We start from the raw sequence: 22,607 nt of genomic DNA, 5'->3' as shown, positions 1-22,607 counted from the left end.
ATAGACAGGTTGGCGTCCAGTTTGAATGTTGACCAGTAGAGGGAAAAAAAAAAAGGGACAAAATAATAATAATAATGTTGACCAGTAGAGGACACTGCGGACTGCAGATAAAAGTTGTACAGCACTACTAGGCTTGTTATTATCATGGTTCATGGTTCATGGTTTTAATCCTGAACATGCATATGAGTCAAACAGTAGCACATCACATAGTACAATTCACAATTTTGCATGTCCAAAAAGGAGTAGGAAAAAGCAAAGCTTATTTAATCCTACCCCTCATCAGTTTCACATCAGTTGCAATACATTTATTCACCTCTTGTTCTTCCAAGTGTACTTTGTAGGTCTACATGACAATGTAGTGCAATCATAGCCAAGGTTTTTACTTACTAAAAGGAAGCTAGAGGCTTAATAATAACTGATAGAATATATCCACCACCCACAGAACAAAGCTGTGCTAGTAATGTCTTACGCTTCTTTTTTATATTTTACTTTTTATACAGCAGAGTGTCATTACAGCTTTAGTTCATCAGGAAGTGACGGGAAGTGACGGTGGGCGTCCCAAGCAGGAGAGCTAGGCTTAATGCTAGCTGTGAGTTTGGAGAGAGTTGGGAAGTGTGTTTATGTTGGCGTGGATGTAAAGTCCTGCAGTGTTCTCCGCTGTTAATAAAGCCATTAAAGTGCATCGGCGACGTGAGTCTCTCCTTCCCCACAACAAGCGGCATTACAGTATTGACCAGTGCACACCAGGAATAAACGGTGTCATTTCTTACAGGCATTGCCTGGACAGCTATGTAGTGGGGCTTGTTTAACCTTTGCCTTGTGGGCAAGCAGGAAGGAGAGACGATGCTGAGAGATGTGTGTGTGTTCTGAGCTGCTGTCTGGTGGCCGCGTTCAATAAATAAAGTTGGCAGAAGCAACAGGAGAAGTTTCCTTCTTTGCTTCGGAGCTGAATAACACTGACAAGTTAACAGACTAGTAGCGAACGGAAAAGAAGACGGCTTTGTTTGTGTCGAATATAGAAGATTAGGACTTTGATGGATTTGTGGACGAGGATTGATGAAAAATAACGTGAGTACATTCTAAAATACTTCAATTAAGTACAACCGAACTCAGTTTTGCTGCCGCATGCATGCTAGCGTATGTTTTTTTTTATTGTAGCGTCGCTGGGAGCACGTCCTGTTCCCAGCCTACTTTGCGGTAATGTTTTGGTGCAAATGCTCTTAAAGTTACATGTTTGACCAGGAAATAGCAAGCTCAAAAGAAGACGGCTTTTTTATGTGGAACAACTGACAGTTTGTGTGGATCTTGTGAATGATTGTGACTGAGCTAGGACTCAGTAATTAAAGTCTACACACGACGGCTTCATTGATTGAAAAACGAAACTTTTTCATGCATGAAGCTTCTACTTGAGTTGGTAATTTGGCCGCTATATGCGGTCAGATATTGACCAAGGGAGACAAAATGGGTGGCCGCTGGCCGCGTTGGACAGGTGACTGCTATACACAGGGTCTATAACATGTAAATTTGCTGCGGGGGATTTTTCAGTGGCCGCTATAGGCAGGTGGCCGTTCTATAAAGGTGGCTGCTAAGACAGGTTTGACTACATTACTAATGGCCACTTATCACACTGCACAAGAAGAACAGAGTTAATAATAATAATAATAATAATAATAATAATAATAATAATACAATTTATAAATTTTGTGACTTTCTCGTTTTCCCAACAATTCTATTCAATTCCAGACATTCCATTGTCATGTTATTTGTCTATATGTGTGTGCAATGCTGGCTTTAGAAACTGGATAGATAACCATCATCAAAATGATCATTTACACAATGAAAAGATAATTTCACATTCTTGTATTCTATGTGACCATCTATTCGTGACATCAAATAAAGCATGGAATCCTTAAAAACTGCTACCAAAAGCAAACCGATAATGGTTTCCTATAGAGATGCTTTTATCATGTTTTTATTATCGTGTTCTTTATTTGTGAATTGTCAATTTAGCATAATTGGCCATGATGTACATGTTTTTTTAATGGCTTTAAAACTCCTTCTATTTAAAGTCAAGTATTCGTGTATCATTTGGAGTGGCGTTACGATGCATACAAATCAAAAAAAGGATTTTTAGCGTATGATGGGGAAATCATTATAATACGTCACAGAGAGCAGTCATTCCCGCAGCGCTCCAGTATCCAACTGGTAACATAGCTCGTTAGCCACATCAGCGAGTGTAGCTGGTACGGCTGAGATGTCATGACAACACATACGGGGATAGTGACCACAAGTATTGGGACACCCCTGCTTTGAATCTGAATTTTCTCTTAACACTGTATGTGGACGTTTTAGGAGTTTTGGAAGTGTTAGAGAAAGAACCCCCGAAAAGCCAAGGAAAAAGCAAAAAACACAAGGGAGCTGAATGAGATCATGTTGTGGCCCGGTGAGTGCATTAGCATGAGGACAGAAACATCAATGGAACAAAAAAATGGCAAATGTGGGACTGTCTTCCATGTTGAATGACTCCAGTTCCAGGGAGCGTTCCATCTTGTGGGACAAGCATGGAGGTGATGCAGGCAACAGTACAAGGATGTCTCTGTTCCCAGCGAGAGATGTGAACTGGAAGCTTTGTTTGGTCAAACGGGCCCGGTCGATCCAGCCCTGCTCGGGAACAGCTATAAACTCCCAGTCAGATGTGGGAAAACACAGCTGTTTCCAAGTCAACCAGATGCTGCGCAGACCTCCAGTTCCCATCAGGCTGGGAGAAAAGGAGCGCTTCAAATAGGACAAACAGACAGGAGGGCAAAAAAGACACAAATCACAGTCGGGTCTTATCATAGTCTTGTGGATTAAAAGGCTTGGGAGATGATCTACTATGATCACCCAGCACTCCATCCACCATTTAAAATCTTCCTTTCCTTACTGGGGGCCCCATTCTGACACTTTCAACGAGACAAACCTTTCCATGCTTTTTCTGACGAAATTATCTTGTTTGAACTGTACGATTTTTCCGGAAGGAGTGGAAACATGTTCATGATGTGTTATTCCAATTGACTTCATTGTGTTTGACAGCGTTGAAAAAAAGTACCACAGTGTGTCGTTATGGTGGTTAAATGGAAGCCTAATTAGTTTCACATGTACTCTACATGCTCATACATGCCCTTTTCCATGTGATGCCTATGCTGTTATTGCACATCCTACGGTTTTTAATAAATAGCATGACTCCATATGGCATTGAGACAACCTTGAAGATAACCTCGGCTTGTTCTTAAGTCGTCGACAGAGGGTTTCCTCAAGGAGCGCTCTTAACGTAGACCAGATTTGGCAAACACGGGATGGAAATTAAACAAGCAAATTTGAGCAGCGCCCGAAATTACAGCCTCCAGAGGGTCCTTAAACGTAGCACCTCAAAATGCATTCAATATGAGCATGATCCTTGTTATTTATGATCTTTGCAACGGTGCCCAACTGGCATGTAAGTCTATATATACACACAGCAGACCTCCCACAAAACACTTTCATTTCAAATACACATCAAATTTTACACACATGCCCTCGACAGTGCCCTAAAGGTGTGTACCGTACTTCACAGTGATTTGGCTAAACACTGAAAAGTTACTGTAGGTGTTTTTGTAGAGTGTGTTGATGCATGTGAGAAATTTCAAGTCACAGGGCATAATAACAGCGCCACCATGAGTTGTATTTGTCTGAAAAATAATGGCACAGGCAACACCTTAGGGGTACGTGTTTTGACAAATTTTCACCCTTTTGTTTACAATGCTTCAGGAGTAGAAGGTTTTTTTCACATGACTGTATGCCGTGTTTAACAAGTTTATTATACAATACAACACAATACATACAAATGCACAACATCATGTTTTGAGCCTTTTAAGCGTACCAAAATATTAGACACCGCACTAACAACAATAACACAGCTGTTGCACTGGCTTAGATTGTGCCTAATGAAGTGTCCTGTGATCCAAACATGTCTTTTTAAGGGTTGAGCAAACACTTTTTGTATTCCCAAAAGGGGCTGTATTGACGGCTAGGAAGCTCGTCGTGGATTCCTGTAGGACTTTTGGCAGATGAGCGCACACAACAAACATTTTCACGCAGCGGCCGCCTTCAAAGCGGTTTATGGTGTAAACCACGCCTGATTGCCGACGCTTGACTGCACATGCGAGCTGAGGCCAGGGTTTTCCAAACAGGCCCGGTGAGATATCACCTCGACCCATGGAATGACTCCCTGTGTCTGTCTGTGGCCGTCACCCAGGGACTCTGCAGGAAGTGAGAGTTTCGTGGACGGGTTCCGAACCAATACTGTTATTTCAAGCTAACAACACACAGAGAGGCTGGCTTGTTTCAGAGGTCCTTAAAGGGGACCTATTATACAAAGTTTCGGTCCTTTGTATTGAGTTCTGGACTCCTATACAGCACCTACACGATAGCCTGCACAGAAAGCTTACTATATCTTCCACACACTGCACCTCTTCGTGCAGTGTTTCCTGCCTGCCGCCCAAATGGTCTGTGCCCTCCTCTAGGTTCGCCTCCCGCCGAGTCCACTCTTCTGTGATTGGTCACACTCCCAAGCTCCCCCAAGAACTTCCGGACAGCTGCCGAACCACCTGTGTCCAATTACTTAATTACAAAATTACAAAATAAACACACTGATAAATTGATAACTGATAAAATAAATTGTTACTTACTGCTTGCTCTTCTGACTCTTCAACACGACCGAGTAACGTTGGAAAGGTGTCGGACTTCAGCAACAGTTTGGCGGAGAGTCCAGCTTCGTATTGGCCCATGTTCACAAAACAGTCCTGTGTGAAATGCCGTTGACAGATGAGCATATTTTTCTCTCGCTGGCCGGGAATTAACAACTCCAACTACTTTTGCCTGTTGCTTGCCTCTTTAGGCACACCCAAACAAACGTTTCCTAGGAGCCATCTGTGCCAACAGCGAACAGAGCGGGGGGAGGGCAGGCCTACAGTGTTTGCCCGGGCATGCGCATATAAGGAAGTCCGGGTTGCATTGACGTCAGTGGAACTTGGTGTTAAAAAAAACACAGCGTGCAGAGCCGTCCAAAACTGCTTTCAGGTCTCACTTCCAAATGAGCAAACCTCATTATCTGACGCATTGGCATCATTTAACACGAGAATACAACCTTGTGACAATATTTATAGGTCACAAAGAGGACAAGCATAATATGTCCCCTTTAAAAACAGCAGATCCCTCCTGTTAGAGGATCTCTCATTGCAGTAGATCCTTAAAAACAGGCAAGGACCTTTGACAGCAGATTGCTCCTGTGAGATAGAGAATCTTTGACAAGCGTTGTTGCAGTATGTCCTTAAAAAGAGCAGAGCACGCTTGTCACAGAGGATCATTAACTAAAATTTTTGCAGTAGCTTATTAAAAGCAGCAGACCGTTGGTCATATATAGGATCTTTGACTAGCGTTTTTGTAGTATGTCGTTAAGAACAGCAGATCCCTCCTGTTAGATAGAGGGTCCTTGATTGCAGTTGAGCCTTAAAAACAGCAGAGCACGCTTGTCCCAGAGGATCATTAAAACAGCAGATCACTCCTGTTATTTAGAGCAGTGGTTTCCGAACTTTTCACAGGCCCGTACCCCTTTAGACATTTGACTTGAAGCCATGTACCCCCTACTCCTGCACACAAACCTTTTTTAATCTTCATTAGCTTAATTCATTTTACAGTAAGTAAGTAATTCTGGTTAAAAGAATGTGTATTTTTCATGGTCAAATTTTGACAAATGTTTTACACGAGCAATGATAAATAGATAAGTAGACCTTGAGTTTCACTTTTGTCATCTTGCAATCACTATTACTTAAGTTTGATACCAAATTGAAAGAGAAAGTTTAACAAACATGATAAAGCAGTATCCCAAGTACAAAAATACAAACAACCAGCAATAAAGCCTTATTTTCAGGGGAATCCCCACTCTCTCATCCTGACACGCACATAGTGTGGGGATTGGAACGCTAGTATCAATATCAATCAGTATCAATTAAATCTTCAAAATTAAACACTCTTAATACACAACATAATCATCAAACTTACTTACTTGTTCATATAACTCACACAGAACAATGAAGAACATCATGCTCTGTCTCTTTCCTTCTTTCTGCTCTGTACACTTTGCGCTTTGAGGTGTTAGGCAGTAATTGTTTTTCATTTTTATTCACGTACCCCCATGACAATTGGCGTACCCCTAAGGGTACGTGTACCACACTTTGGGAGGAAGTAGGTCCTTAAAAATGGCAGTCACATGAAGGATCTTACATATTTTTCATGTTTTTGCAGTAGTTCCACCAAAACACATTCCATCCAAGGTGTTTTACTAATTTACTTTATTCTTCAGTTTGAACTCAAGTGTGTGCAGCAGCTGCACTTTTGTTTCGTCACCGTGGGAAGAAAGTCACATTGTTATCTGATGTCACTCTTCTCCAGCCCCAGATCTGCAGGCTTCTTACACTTTTTTTGGCTTGTTTCTGATCCTGTTCTAAAATGCATCGAGGTTCCTTCACATGCACATGAGTTAATAAGGTGAATGGTTGCTAGCAAATATAAAGCATCCATTTCTTCCTGATGCAATTGATGCATCTGCTATGTTGCATAAGGGTCCCTGAATAACTGTAATGGCTGCGACGTCATTCAGTGACACTAATTAACTCATAGACTAATCCATGTTTACACTCCATTCCCATGGATCGGAATTGGCAGCTATGAGCGTAATGTAAACACAATCAATTCTGGGAATGATGTCCTCATCCAGCTGGCACTCCGGTTGTTGGCCACGTACCCGACATGCTTTGTTCCTTTTTTTCTTTCGTTTTCCCCCTCGGTCTTTCCACCATGAAAATCCATATATCTGTGTTTTAAGTAGATTATTCAACTGAAATTACCAGTTTTAAACTCTCTCTCGCTGCGAGGCCTTCCTGCTTCCTCTCACACAAAGAGTCCAACTTCAGCATATCGGCCAATCTGTTGTCTGTCTGAATGCTGAAAACATTGTAAACTTATTGACCCGACTGTTGCTCTCACATGTAGCCATGCACAGTCTTCAACAGGGGTACTAAACTCAACTTTAGCTATGCCGCAAAAAAGGGTTTCAAGTATTCCAAAGAAAATATAAAACATAAAAAAATAGAATATATTGTAGCATTGCAGGTAGTGCTTTTGGCTTCCCAGCATGCCTTGCTGCACTTGCTTTCGAGTTAACATAGTTGTTGTTTATTATTCCTTGTCGTGGTAGTGGCTGACGTTGTGCTTTCATTTTTGTCTTTGCAGTTTAATTGTAGTTTAGTGACGCTCCTGTTCATTTCAATGTGTGACAAGTTCGGAGTCTGTTCCTTTTAAGCCAGCTAAAGTGCCTCTGGCCATCTTTTGTTGACTGAAGATTGAGGGCCGCGGATTTGAGAGCCCAGGTCTGGAAAATAGCACCAGCAGAAATTTATGAAGCGTTAATTTACCAGGGGATTATACCGCAGTTGTAGTTTTAATAGCTAAGTGAGACCCCACTGTGTCCCCTGAACATGGCCTTCTATCCTTTACCACCCTGCAGCGCCAGCTTCCCGTGCCCACCGGCTCGTCTAAAGCCTGCTGTGTGTTAGAAGATACAGTATGAGATATTAATAATTAACAGTAGTTTTTTCCTCACAGCAGGACTGTGAGACAAAGAAGATGGCTGGGATTTTGGCCACTGAGAGATACTATTCAACCCTTGAGAGGGCGACAGAGAAAGACAAGGACAAGCTAAAGCACCACAGATGGCGGACCTCTTCAGCAGACCCTTTGCTTGTTTCAATAGGGATGTGCACCCCCCCTACAATTACCATTAGACAGGACACTTTGTGGGGGAACTTGGGCCTCTGCTCCGTTGTGTTTTTTTCTTCCTGCTAGTGATGTGTGTTTGCATGGCCCAGAAGTGTGAGACTCAGCACTCTCTTAGCAGCAACGAAACTGTCATACAGTCATATGGAGTGACCTCTGTAAGACCCGGCAGGAGTGGTTGGATAGCTATGAGGCGAACTAGGAGTGAGCTGATTCCCACTTGGAGAAGTGTTAGGTGGTAAAATGTATTTTTTAAAAACGGCTGAAAGAGATGAAGCTCTGGCATCAGTGGAGAGAGGGGCCTTAAAGTTGGATTTGGACCACAACGGGGGGATTTGAACCACAAACCATCTGTTCCATTGGGTTTGAAGTCCTTTTATCTGGTTTATGTTGTTTCTGTTTGTATTGAGGAAATATCTGAATTAATTGAAATAGTTGAAATCCCAAGGGTATCAGAGCAAAATACCTCTGCAAATTAAATTTAATTTGACGCAAAGAGATAAAAACCCGAGAGACAGAAAGTGAAGCTTTGTTATCTTAAGCCCCTTTCCACACTACTTGGGATGTGTTTGTATTGGACGAGGACAGCTGCAGTGCGTTCCTAATGGCTTTGACAGCTCTGAGTCTTTGTTCCTGTGTCGTGCTCAGGTGGTTTTCCAACATGTTACATGATTGAAATAACATCAAGTGGCTGCTACAGCTCATCCTTAACTGGAAACGATTGTGACTCAACATGATGCCGCCTCACCTTTGCACTTGTAAAGATTGATAACAACTGCAATCATTAATCACCAGAGGATGAGTTCTGTTGCTGACACCCTCCTCTGTTCGGTTAATCGTCAAACCACGCAGCTGCATCGTGTCATGGGTTGTGTCTGGGTGAATGTTGGAAAAAAATGGAAAAATCAGCAGTAATTTTACTAGAATGAAGTCAAAGTCGTACATTGTAATACATTTTAGTAGCATAAAATGGAAATACTAAAGAAAAAAGATGTCATTTTTAAAAGTCATATTATGAAAAACAAGCAAAACAAAGAATAAATTTGTCATTTTTAGAAAATTTGGTTGGGGAAAAGTATATTATGGGAATATAATCATATTATGGTGATAAAGTCATAATTATGAGAAGAAAGTTGAAAAATTTGGAAATTTGGTGTTTTGAGGGGTGAGAAATGCCACGTTGCGGTCAACACTGCCCTCATTGGCGTGCTGTGAAAACTTCTACACAAGTGTTTTTCCATCTCACACTGGCAGGCGGACTGTTTTCCTTTCTCAGTGGTGCCGTAGTGTACTCATAAATGGGATTTTCCCTTCCCAAAGCTAAGCCAGGTGAAGGCCGGCGTTATTTACGATTGTTATAGTTTATAGTACTTGCACGGGGCACAGGTAAAGAAGCATGTTGAAGGATTTAAGGTATTCACAGCATGCACATAAACAAGCTTGGATGTTTTGCAGAATACCAGTCATTAAAGAAAAACGTATCTGCAACTGATGGACACTTCTAGCTAGCTTTACATATATATTGCGAAAACATTCATTCATTACATGTTTCTGCCAGTTTTAGCTATAACATATTCTTCTAGTCATTATACAGTAATTATACAGCCATTATACAGTTTATTGAGGTCAACTGTTTCCAGACACAAACGAGAAGTTTCCGCGAAGTAGGATTAGCTATAGGATCTATTCTATTCTATTCTATTGTAAATAAGACATGATATAGACTCACACGTAAACGTTGGGAGAGTTTCTTGTTGTTTTGGTTCCTGTACAGTACTTTCTGTGGTGCCTATTAAGTCTCATAAGTGTAACATTACTGACACCTACATACCATCACAACGTCTTTGAATGCGTCTTCTGAATGCCTAATATTTGTATTTTAGTTCATTTAGCCATTTTCAGACTTGAAAATGCTTAATTTGGGACAAAAATACATAACATTAGCTTAAAAATGCATATTTTTTACTAATAATAGGCTGTAGTCAACTACGTAACTACGATGATTTATTAATTTACAGTGGAACGTCATTAATTTGCTCCAGGAACTCCTACTAACTACTACTAACTGAAACGGACGGTAACCGAATCAGTTTTTCCCATAGGAAATGTAAATTCAATGAATCCGTACCAGATAGTCAAAAATGTTAACACAAAACACGTTTTTATAGTTTTACAATTATAGTTTACATGCAGAAAACAATTCAAATGCATATAAATGATTAATGAAAGGGATAAATTAATATTTAAGGTTACTTTTATCTTCATTGAAGACATGATTCTTGACATGACTGAAAACAGGAAGGGGGTGGTGGTTGATCTCACTGCCACATTGTGTCTTTGGGAACAATCACCTCTTTAATGAAGGTAAAAGTAACCTTAAATGTTCATTTATCTCTTTCATTCCTCATTTATATTTATATTTTATATTTAGCTAGCTAATAGGTTGCTAACAAGGAAAGATGTTTTGTGATTTAAAAAGAGAACACGGTTGGACTCAGTGTGTTAATATAACAAGACGTGTGTCGTATTGTACGCTAACCAGAGAATGCACGCAAACCAAGGCAAAGTTGTGGCGTAAATTTTTTACTTTTGAATTTTGGAAAAACATGCTAATCGGGACAGATGCTAACTGTTCCACTGGACTGTATTTTGAAAAACCATGATAGAGTGAAGCCGTAAGATTCAAAGCACGAAGTGACGAGGGAACAACTGTACAATGTTTTTGTCAGTTTTGACAATTGTACTGATTATTTTTTATGTTATTATTAAGGTATTGTTTATCATATATCCTATACTTAATTACTATGCAATGTTCCTGTCAATTTATACTCCTTTTTATTTATATTACTGAATAAGCTATCCACAAATGAAACTATTATCAAACAGTCAACATGTTCCTCAAAAAAAACCTAGTCAAGCCTTTAAAGTAGAAAATAAGGTCATTCAGAGTTTTATGTATGCTTGTGTGAGCCTTATCTGTTTGGGGGAAAAAAGGCCCGATAAGCAAAAGCGAAAGGTTAAGATGGAGGTGTAAATCGGATTCAAGCGTATGTAGGTGTGGTCCTTGTGTTTGGTTGTGGAATATTTTCATCTACCGCCACTCCTGGCAGCGACACAAAGGGATAGCATTGCTCTCTGCACATCACAGTGACTCTCTGGTTAAAACACCACTGGCACATAATATTAACCTGCCACCTTGGTGTGATTTCACGGGGCCCCTCCCCTCCTGAGTGTGTGAGTCATTTGTATCTGCTTTCAGTTTGCATTGTCAGTCATGTTTAACAGAGCCAAGAGGCGATAGATGCATTCGTCTCACATTGCTTAATGTCTTAATCATTGCTGGTGCTTTATAAAAGCAGCTATCCCAAAGATGCTACATTAGCTATCATTCTACTGCCACAGTCCACAATTCCTTCTTGGTGATACCTACTGGAGGGTATTTCATTACTAATGGCGCAAACTTCCAAGCTCCCACTATGACTCTGTCGCCCAAATACTTAATAGATGCGACCATTTACCGACTTTAGCCGTTGGGTCATTGACAGGTTGGCAGACAGCCATGCTTGGACAACCTGCCCGGACCGCGTGAAAGGACCACGGTGTCACTCGTGCATTATCTCGTCTTGTGTGTGTGCGCATATTGCATGGACCTGAAGGACACATACCTCATGGTGTAACACAAGCCGCTTTGTGCTGAATTTTGCATGCTCACATTGAGTCGCGCTGTCCTTCATTATTCATGGCAACAGGAGTAAAGAAGTACAAAAAAAATATGAAGGCGGTGAGATTTTGAGGGAGCTTGGGGTGTAGTAGGGACAATACTATAGAAAATCAACTCGGATATACAGTGTTCCCTTGTTTATCGCGGTCATAGGTTCCCAAAATAACCCGCAATAAGTGAAATCCGCCAAGTAGCCAACTTTAAATTTTAAACTCTCTCAAAGTTCAAATTTTGTTTGAATTTTACTAGGTTGGAGACAAGAAATTATGAAGTGACTCACGCGTATTCACTCCTCTGACTGTGCCTCTTCCTGGCGCCGTTCAGCTGTTGCATTTTTGTATCTTTGTTAAAACATATTGCTCCTGCCGTCGTCCACCTCCTCCTCATCCTACTCCTTGAACTGAAGATTCATTTAGCCGGTTAGCTGCTTTTTCTTCTTCTATTGTTTATTGGCGGTTAGCAAGCAGCTCACACAGTTAGCTAGTTTGCTAGTGACTGTTGACCACAACAGGAAATGGCATGAAGGAGATTGATTGACAATGGTCTACAGCCAATCAGGACACTGAACAAAATGGGCGGGTTCTCCCTTAGCCATTAAGGACTGTTCTATATTTAGCCGGCTATTGTCTACTGTGGGTTCCTAATATTCTTGTACAGGTACGTAAACACATACTGAGACAAGTGGAGCTGCACACATGTTCAACATGAGTATACAACACCCGCTATAGGTAGCAGTAGCAAATACAATAACAGACACATACAACAGAGCACCGATAGAGCGCTGTAATACACCACAAGGATGCAGAACACAATGCGCGTTGATATGCTGTTAAAAAAAAAAAAAGCAAAATTGCACTTAACAAAATTCGCAAATGAGTGTCAAGTGAGTAGCAAGATAATTGTGGAGACAACGGTGGCATCATGGTCTGGGGCTGCACGAGGGCTGCTCAAACACAACTCAGGGCCCTCACCTATACAACTGCGTGGAAATCTGACTAAAAGTCTGCGTACACCAGAAACCCAAAATGCCCATACGGACAAAAATATTCAGACCTAAAAAAAAAAGTGGCGTACGCACACATTCATGCAATTTTTGCTTCACCTGCTGTCCAAATGTGCATACGCAACTCCACTCCACGTCACGCTTTCAGTTCGCCATGAATGGTCAATGCAAAGTGGCTCATGAATGCAGCTTCCATATTTAATGACCCTTGATTGCATTTTGCTTGATTCTTCTGAATCATGGCTACTGCGAAGACAAAGAAGCGGAACTTCACCGAAACTGAGGTGGAAATCTTACCTGGAGAGCTGGAGGCCCATAAAAACATAATATTCGGAGGACACAGCAGTGGCATAACAAGAGGAAGATGAGCGAGTCCGCTGTCAACAGCGTCAGTGGAACGGGGCGCACCGTGGTAGAACTAAAAAAAAAGGCACACATTTCCATTTTCGTAAGCATGTTTCTACGTTTTTCCTAATTGATACCACATTTTAGATGAACATAAGCTTAGCAAAGTTTGTTTCATTTAAAGGTGGACGCAATGACTCAAAATGGGGATGAAATTATGTCGAAAATGAATTGCCGTAATTCCAGAGGGCTAGTTTAAAAATACTGAACTTAATGATGACATTAACACCATCCAAATATTAGGTATATTATAATTATTTTATGAGGAACTACTGTTGTGTATTATTTCAAAGCACAACAAAAGAAAAGCCCATCATTTGTGGAAAAGGAAAGAGTAAGTTGATATACACGGCCCTGACACTATCCACACAAATGAAGGCCCTGGTAAATAAATGTTGCTATTGATGACACACTTGACATATGCAAGGAAACACTGTCTTATTTTTTTTTTGATAAATTGTCAGAAAAAAATAGCGAGAAACGGAGCAGTAAGGACATATTAGCTCTGTGTCTTGCAGACTTCTATAATTATTTAACTGACAACCTGATGTTTGTTATAATTAATGTTAATCAATCACATTATATTATCATGATTATAAAATAAAGTGATGACGTATTCAAGCCCTGCATTGTGTTTTGCATGTGTCTTTTAGTCGAGACACTCTACACTCATGTGTAATGGTGTTTATGACACACTTTCGACAAATGTGCGTCGCCTTTTTGCCATGTCTCCAAAAGGTGCATACGCCAACTACAAAGGTGGCGTAGCGATGCGCACATTCTCATGTCAAGTTGTATTTTTATCGGTACCATACTTACCATGAAAAACTTTTCTGCCCCATTTTGTGCGTATGCAAACTTTATAAGTAAGGCCCCTGGTCAAATCCATGCTCAAGAGGATTAAGGCAGTGCACACCATGGACATGTACCTATGTACTTGTGTTGCCAACTTTTAGATAACTGACTGTGTTGTCTCATTTTCAGTGGATAGTAAATCTACACTTCTAGCCAAGCTGTACACTGACTACTCTAAAGTACTGTATATTTGCGATTACTTTCTCTAGTATTGTCCTTTGAGAAACCATACAGTGAGGGGTGTAGTCACATCTATGAGATACTGTATGTGCGTTTGAGCCCACACAGGAGACAACACCCGGCCCATTAGCGGCTCAGCTCACGTAACCTAAACGCCGCTAGGCTGAAAGACGTGCACAAACACATGGCAGCACTTTGCCCTGCATTCACTATTAAACACCTTCTCTCTGAATGCCCCACGCCGGCCTCCTCTTTCTCTCTGCAACGCACAAATATTTGCCATGGCTCCTCCGCGAGATCTCGGAGCGTAGGATTAATGGCGGTGTGTGTGCCACACACTCCAAGCGGAGGGACAAAGCCAGGGCCCATCTGGAGCTCCGACCTGTGTCTAGGCAGGCCAAGACGGAGGAGTAGGAGGAGGGCATGGGGGCGGGGGGATCCATAGGCCCCTCTTCTTAAATGAGCTGGAGTCTGGGGTGCAGTCATGCAGATGAATGAAGGAGGCATCTCTTGTCTTTTCAGGGCAGGGGGGCCTGCATGCGGGTCTGGGCTGAAGGGATCACATTTCCCCTACCAGCTGATTACATACCCGTATTGCCAGCCATCGCTTTGGCAGCAAGCCTGACGATGGCCTCCGCCACCACTTCCTCTATTTGGGAAAGTGAAACAAGATTCAGACGGAAGGTTTAGTTTCTCCTTCCAGGTGTCTTTCTTTTCCATTTGGTGCAAAAGTCCGACACTTGACTTTGTTGTTTCAGTAACCTTCTTCACATGCAGTCATGTTGACATAGTGAAACACTACATCGGAGGACGCATACAATGTACACAAAAAATACAAAACCTATTTCTACCAATTGTAGGATTTAGGTAAAGGTAAAGGTAAATCATTATGGGAAATTTGCTTTACTAAAACAACTCATCTAATGGACCCTTGCACAGCATATAACGTATGGCTAGTGGTGTGTTCAAGACCGCTGGGAAGAAGCACATAGGAGGTATACGGTAAAAGTGGCTCCACCAACCCAGGCTTTGTGCTCAAGATGCAACTCAACAAAACCTAACATCCGCAATCAGACTTAATTGGTCCCACGACGGTGGTTATCAACTTACTTTGTCAAGTCCGGTTTTCGGCTTTGTGCTAAGTGCGCGTTCACATGAAAGGGGGCGTTTTACGTCATATTATTCTACTTCCGCTGAAAAGTGAAGTGATCCCAGCCATTGTATTTTACAAAAAAATAGTACATAATTATTATGGAGCGTTATTAGGAGTTCTGCTAAAAGCAACACTGTCGCCTCCAATACAGCGATGGAGGACTGCTGGCATGCTAGCATGCAGCATGTGAATGGATAGTTCGGATTTTTGACATGAAGTTGTATGACATCCCCATCAGCATTGTAATCCAATAACAGTGACTTACCCCCCACTTGGTCTGCTAAGTCCAGTTCTGGTCAGATTTCTGTGATGAAGAACGTAGTTCCGCTTAGTTGCTGGGGACAATTAAGTAAAGACTTTATATTCTCAAAACAATATGCATTCAAAAGATTAATACATTTGCATCACAAAAATGCCTTCTCAAAAAAATGAAACCTCACAAAACGCTCTGCGTTGTATTTGTCTCTCGCCGTATCCCTGCGCACTGTCGCCTGTGCATTCATTTGTATGTGATGAAGATGCTCACATGTTAAAAAACGTCCTCATGTTAAGTATTTGTTTTAATAAAACAACCTGACACACATATTTAGCTTTGACTTTGTCTAAACTCACTTTGCATCGTATATCAATATTCAACCTAAATATATTGGGATATGAGTTTCGGCCCATATGACACATTATTATAACGCACATTCAGATATTTCGTACGTCCTCCGTGTGTCGAGATCTCACTCCTTCATGGTCACCACAACTATGTTCTCCACGAATAAAATAAAAACGCAGCAATTCGGAGAATGTCAAAAATGGCATGGCTAAAAAAATCGTACGTCCGATTGTGACCTAGGCTTTACAAAGAATGCAACGATGTATAATTTTAATCACAAGTACATTCTTACAGTGAGAGACCCCGTCACACTATGCACGAATCAGAATGAAAAAGTAACTAAATTCACGCCACATTCGGGAGAGGATTTGAATGCCGTTGAAGTTGAAGTACTTATCAGGAATACAAGCTGGCGCTTCAGGGGCTTCCTGCACACCAGCGGCCGCTGGTGAAGCAGCATTTACACTATACCAGAGAACAGTATATAACTTACCTGTATAACTTAAATTATATAACTTAAACAGTTTTGAAGTGTTCTCAGTTCATGTTCTGCTGTTGAACAAAGTTGAATAAATAAGTTCATTTAAAAAAATTGCAGACGTAGCAGTGGCACTACACAGCGACGGGAGTCCGCCCTCCCATGCAGCCCACCACTACAGCTTCAAAAAAATCCTAGGGGAAACCCTGGACCACCGGAAAAAACTCAGAAGAGGCCTGGAAGAAGGTGATGTGGTCAGATGATACCAAAATATAACTTTTTGGGCTCAACTCGCCGTGTTTGGAGGGCAAACAACACAGAGTACAACCATCAAGAACATCATCCCCACCGTCAAGCGTGGTAATGACAGCGATGCTTCGGGGGTACTTTTTAGCCAAGGGGACGGGACAACTCCATTCCATTGAGGGAAGGACGGAATTATGGACCAACACCTGTTTCCCTCAGTGAGAGAGCTGAAGACGGGTCAAGGATGGGTGTTTCAACACGACGACGACTCTAAGCACAAAAGCAACAAAAGAAGGCTGAAGAACAAGCACATCAAGGTTCTGGAGTGGCCTAGCAGTCTCCAGACCTGAATCCAAATGAAAGTCTTTGGAGGGAGCTTACAATTTGGGTTGCCAGGTGACAGTCTCGGAACCTGAATGATTTGGAGGCTGTCTGCAGAGAACAATGGGTCAACATCCCTGCTGAAATGTGCACAAACCTTGTCACAAAAAATTAACAACATATGACATCTGTGTTGGCCACTAATGGCTTTCCTACAGTATAATACATTAACTTGTTTGGCAAATACTTATTTTTGACCCAAAAAATGCAAATAAATTTCTAAAATGCATACCATGTCTTATTCCACTTTTTGTGGTATTCTGTCTCTCACTGTAAACATGAACCGATCCTTGAAATTATAGACTGTTGCACTCTTTGTAAGTTGGCAAACCTGCAAAAATCAGCAGCAAGGGGTTAAATACTTATTTCCCTCACTGTAGTATTTGTTCATGGTCAGACCAGCTTTGTTGTTGTCCATTTTAGACTAGATATATTGCTGTATTGCCATGTAGCTATGCATTGGATGGCGTTTTCAGCCTTTTATAGTGTATTAGATCACAAGTAGAAACTTAAGCTCGGCGCAACATTCCGATTCCTTGTCTGAAATTTCCAAGAATGCTGCAACGTTGCCATGAAACCCTGAGAAAGCTTGTGCCTGGAAAACGACAATTTATGGCTTTTCTTGCAATAGTTTTTATTTTAAAGCTTTTAGATTTGACTGTTTGACTTTAGTTGCCAATCATCCTTCCCGAGTTGGGAAATCCTTCCTCTGCTTCTATTTTTATGAAATTGTAGCTTTTTTTCTTTTCTTTGGAGTGCTCATTGAAGTCTGCCTGCAGATAGACTACATGTGAGCAGGACTGCTGCTGCTGCTGCTGATAAGAGGCCCAATCGTCCCTGCAGGCTCATGCACTGACACCTACACAAATTCATTTGACAACCTTTGGATGTTCTTTCTTACAGCACATACTTTGGTGATCATAAGTGAGCTCTTGTGATCTCTCGGAAACACTGAGGCCTATTTAGCACTTGCATCTGGGGGGGGGGGCTGCCACCTTGGGAGGGTTACGTTCCTGTCTTGTTGTTCTAAATGATCCCTCATCATCTCCCCCCAGACCCAGTGACCAGAACCACCCGACTGTGGTGGCGGACGGAACGGTGGACGACCTGGCCCAGGCGGTGGACATGATCCTCAGTGGGAGATGCTGAGAACAAGGTCATGAAAACTCTTCAGGTTGCCAAGTTGTAGTTCCTGAAGTGACACTAAATACTTCCCTCCATATTTGTAGGCCCCAGTCTAAAACACTGTGAATGTGTCATTGCATGATCAGCATAGATGGGACGCGTCCGGTTGATATGAACGCGCTTGAGAGCAGCTGCCGACTGACAGGGTGACGCTCTAGTGTTACGCTAGTTTGCTCGTGGAACCGGAGGCGTGCATCTAAAAACGTCATCAATTTGTTTCCTAAACTAAAGTAAAGTAGCACTAGTCTGCTCAGGGTTGGTATTGAAAGAACATTGAGTCTCAAGCAGAACAAAGACATGAGGGCATATGGACAAAAATATTGGAACACCAACAGGAAGACCTTTTATATGTGTAGCGAAGCTCGCTTTTTTTTTCTTTTTTAAACAGAGCTGTCCTGTCCTCGGTGAATGACGTCACGAAAAGATGCAACTTCAAAAGCGATGTGAGACACTCGGTTGGTGCTCATTAACAGGCTCTAGCGCACGGGTGTCCCAACTATCTCCCCCGAGGGCCACATACTGATAAATCAAAGAATGCACGGGCCGCTTTTGCATTTTTTTAAACTGAGACAGTTTTTATATTAAAGACAAAAACAGCCTGCATCTTAGCCGTGTGATATCGGTGACAAAGCGTATTATTCGGATTAGGCCTGTCACAATAACAAATTTAGCTGGATGATAATTGTCCTACAAATGACTGCAGATGAACAATATCATTGTCAACATTATTTGGAGACCATTTTTTCATGAATGTAATGATAATCTATGGCATAATAATGTGAGTACACCGTATCGAAAGCAATGAACTTTTGGTTTCTCAAGAGTATTTAAGATTGTAATTGGAATGTCAGGAGTTTTTACATTAAATAAACAGAAAAAGACAACTCCCCATGAAAATAAAATGGACTCGTCTCTTTTAGCAGAAAAAAAAAAAAATAGACATATTCTCTGTTAAGAAAAAACACTTCAATAAAAACACACACAACAGTAAAAACAATAAATGAAAGTATCAAGTTGCTCTTCAATCAAACTGAAGTGTCCTTCATTGCTTTGTTATTTATCACAAGAGTAACACACTTTACCTTCTGCGGAAACATGATGGAAAACAATAGTTCCTCAAAATGTATTGATTAGAAAAAACAGATCAGTAGAAAACCGAAATGTAACAGTGGTCCCTCATTTATCGCAGTTAATTGGTTCCAGACCTGACTGCAATAAGTGAATTTCCATAAACTAGGATTCAATAAATAATAAATTGAATATTTTCATAGTTACTGTAGAAAAACGTGTTTTACTATTATTAGAGCCGTGTAGACATAAATAACACCCCTATAGTCATGCTTATACTTGTATTTCCTAATATAGTAGACCTGATATAATAAGACCAGAAATAATAACACATTATAACTCACACGTTAGCATTGGGAAAGTTCATTGTTATTGTAGTGTTTTGTGTCAAAAACAGTTTTGGATACAGTATTGAACACTACTATGATTTGTCTTTCAATATTTTTTGACGAGTAACAGGCCATAGTCAACCACGAAAAAGTGATCATTTATTAATACATTTTTGAAAAACCGTGATAGAGTGAGAGAGCGATTTTCGAAGTGGACGACTGTATCCTGTGTTCTGTTCTGACTTAAAAAAAAATAGTTATTATATATTTCAGCTTCATGCAATTTTTTTTCTTCATATTACGACTTTATTCTCCAAAAATGTCATCTTTATTCAAATAAAAATCACTGCTTTTTTCCATTTTCACAGTTGTTTTTTTAAACATTTTCTTGTTTACATGGATTTTAGAACGTTAAAGAAAAAGAAAACAGTCACAGGCCGTAAATGGACACCCCTGCTCTAAAGACATGTTCCTGTTTGAACATCATTGACATCTGTAGCATCTTTAAGATGGACTATTAGGTTAAATTCAACCCCTGATTGCCCCCGCATGTCTCAGTACTTTTGTCCATACACTGTGTCTTATTTTGGATTGTTACAAATCAGTAAAGACGTTTTTGTCACGTCTGTAAGACTTGGGAACTTTATCCAGAATTCATTTGGTCCCGCCTTGCGTGGGAAAGGAGCTGGCCTGAGAGATGGAAATACTGAGGCCAAGCATGACAAATCCCCTTCTTTGGTCCTCAAAGCAAACCTGAAACCATCACCCCGTCACTGGTGTCATAGTGAGCTTCTGCTGGAGGCCTTATTGTTATATCATTAACATTCGCTCCAGCATCCACACTCAGGTTAACTAAAACGAGAAGGGTAGAAAAAAAATTTAAAAAAAAAGATTGGGGCTATTGGGCTTCAGCCTGCCAGCTGGACCGTTCCGAGTGGGGCATAAAACAAATGATTGTCTATCGTCGCCGCTGCTGCTGCCCTGGAGGGTCCAGTGTACCCAAATAGATGGAGCCAGAACAAAAGTCCATTGCCAAGTGATTAATTGAGGTCTGTGCGGTTCACTTCACCATGAGCTGACACAAGCTTGACAGTTATGGGGCAATTAAAAGGTAATCAAATGCCGTGAAGTATTATAAAACTGGGAGCGACACTCCTCATTTTGATTGGGGGGTAAACATGAACATAGAAGGCAAAGTGCTAACAGCTGGTGCAGCTTTACAACACCTCAGACATTGTTTGACTCCTGTATTTGCGCCAGTATTTTACGGCCTTTTGGATATTGTGTGCCGCTATTAAAATCAGGATTCGGACTTTTCTCCAATGTATCAGTACATTTTTTTGGTTTCTCCCTACGCTCATAGATACGTGTTGTCAGGATTATGCTGGCAGGTTCATCTTAACTAGGGTTTTCTGAGGGTACGCTTAGAAGACAACCTAGTGAATATATTAACTAGAAATGAATTTTTAAACATTTGTAGGGAAAAAAAAATAATTATGGACTTTTTATTTTTTTTTAAGGTCAATCAAACTGATCCCCCATCGCATACAACTGCAAAAATGATGGTGTAATTTGCATTCCAGGCCAGTTGTTGGCGATGTCACTCGTGATGGGAGTAAAAATAACAGCGTTAGTCACACGTAAAAGAGCCGTTCAAAAGCCAAAAATGATTAATTAATTGTAAATTAAAATACATTCTTTGTCTTTTTAATGTCTACTGTTTTTCCGGGAACAGGAAAGATACAGCCATCCCATCAGTCGGCATCCCGGTGGAAGCGAGCATTGGAAGTGACTGTTTTATCATAGTTTCACTTTGTCAATGAACCCTTTAGCACTAGTGCTACATGCTAACATTATGAGAATGGCATAGTGTTTCACTATAGCTGGATCTAGCACCCAGCAACGTTATTCTCAACCTGGGGGGAGTAAAAGTCAAAGGTAGTCGGTGGTGGGGGCTCTCACAAAGTCTGCCATGATTAGTGATAGCAAACGCTCTCTCCATACTGCTGCTGTTGACGGAAGTAGCGTTCGTTGCTAAGGGCTCTGTGAAATCAATGTGTCCAGGAAGGAAGTTCCAATGATGCTCAAAATGACCAAAGTATGTCAAAATGCTGTAGTACATGTTATCATGAATGTGCCCAATACTTACATGGTCACTGCATGTGTATACAGTACAGTAAAAGTTTTTAGAGGTGCTTTATAGGCGGAATAAGTGAATCCCATTACATTGCATTATTAGCTGCCTTGTGCTAGCAGGTTTTCAATGTTTACAACACACAAAAGAGAAAGATGTGTGTTTGTCTCACATGGGGATTGTGGATGCTGGGCAAACATTTTTAAAAAGTGCAGTTTTCGTTAAAGTTTGTGATGTGGTCCTACATAATAGAACTTGAATGTGATGTGGGCTACAAGCCGTAGCATGACTGCACCCATCCCTCATCTCATATGGCTGCAAAAACGATGTCCTCTGTATGCCAGGCCAGTTGTTGGTGATGTCGCTAGCTGAAGAACAGTGTTGGGAGCAACAGCGTTAAAAAGGACAGCTTGACTCCCACTTAAAAGGAGCTGTCCAAAAGCCCAAAATTATTTTATTACATGTTTGAATAAATTATTTCTCTCTCCCCCCCCCCCCCCCCCCCCCTTTTAACGCCATTACTATTTTTGAGTAACGGGTCATCTAATTAATTCCTATTTCAAACATTAGTCCATTACTATGGTGCGTTTCTATGCGCTGATATATTAGGGCTGATATCTGCTCACTGGCTCGCTCAAAGAGATGTGACGTCTGCAAAAGCTGAATTGAAAGAAACTCTTTTAATTGAACAATCACAATCGATTCACAGATTTAAGAACATGAAGTATAAGAACAAGCCAACCTACATGCAACTGGGAATCTGTCCCGTCGGTCACTTAAAAGATTCAACTGGTTTCATTGGAAGATTGTACTGTTGACTTGGATGAATATGCTTCTGCTGTTACTGGCTACATTAGCACATGTATAGAGACTGTTACCACCACCAAGTATTACAGAAAATACCCTAACCAAAAACAGTGGATGAACTGTGATGTAAGGGCTAAGCTACGTGCTCGTTCGACTGCATTTGTCATGGGCACCGCTGATGACTACAAAAAGGCCAGATATGACCTG

At 41.1% G+C, this 22,607-nt stretch overlaps 1 protein-coding gene and 1 long non-coding RNA gene across 4 annotated transcripts in view; one reads left to right on the top strand and one right to left on the bottom strand.

Moving 5' to 3' along the window:
• lhpp (phospholysine phosphohistidine inorganic pyrophosphate phosphatase) overlaps positions 1 to 22,607 on the top strand; it is a 51,486-nt gene that overhangs the window by 11,362 nt on the left and 17,517 nt on the right. For 2 of the 3 annotated variants that reach the window (XM_054769572.1, XM_054769570.1), the window contains one exon: positions 17,933 to 18,079. In XM_054769572.1, the coding sequence (XP_054625547.1) occupies positions 17,933 to 18,026 (94 nt within the window). In that variant the 3' untranslated portion in view covers positions 18,027 to 18,079. Of the gene's footprint in view, positions 1 to 17,932; positions 18,080 to 22,607 lie in introns of those variants that run through there. The other variant, XM_054769571.1, reaches the window with a different exon arrangement.
• Positions 47 to 13,409, bottom strand: LOC129177933 (uncharacterized). The gene is made up of 3 exons (XR_008569705.1): positions 12,873 to 13,409; positions 4,707 to 4,820; positions 47 to 4,625 (listed from the first exon to the last, which is right to left on the bottom strand). It is a non-coding gene; the product is annotated as an uncharacterized LOC129177933 (long non-coding RNA).

This window comes from Dunckerocampus dactyliophorus, chromosome 2 (genome assembly GCF_027744805.1).
Source record: "Dunckerocampus dactyliophorus isolate RoL2022-P2 chromosome 2, RoL_Ddac_1.1, whole genome shotgun sequence".
Lineage (NCBI taxonomy): Eukaryota > Metazoa > Chordata > Actinopteri > Syngnathiformes > Syngnathidae > Dunckerocampus > Dunckerocampus dactyliophorus.
Note: the sequence above shows the minus strand (reverse complement) of the source record. Positions and strands in the feature narration are given on the sequence as shown.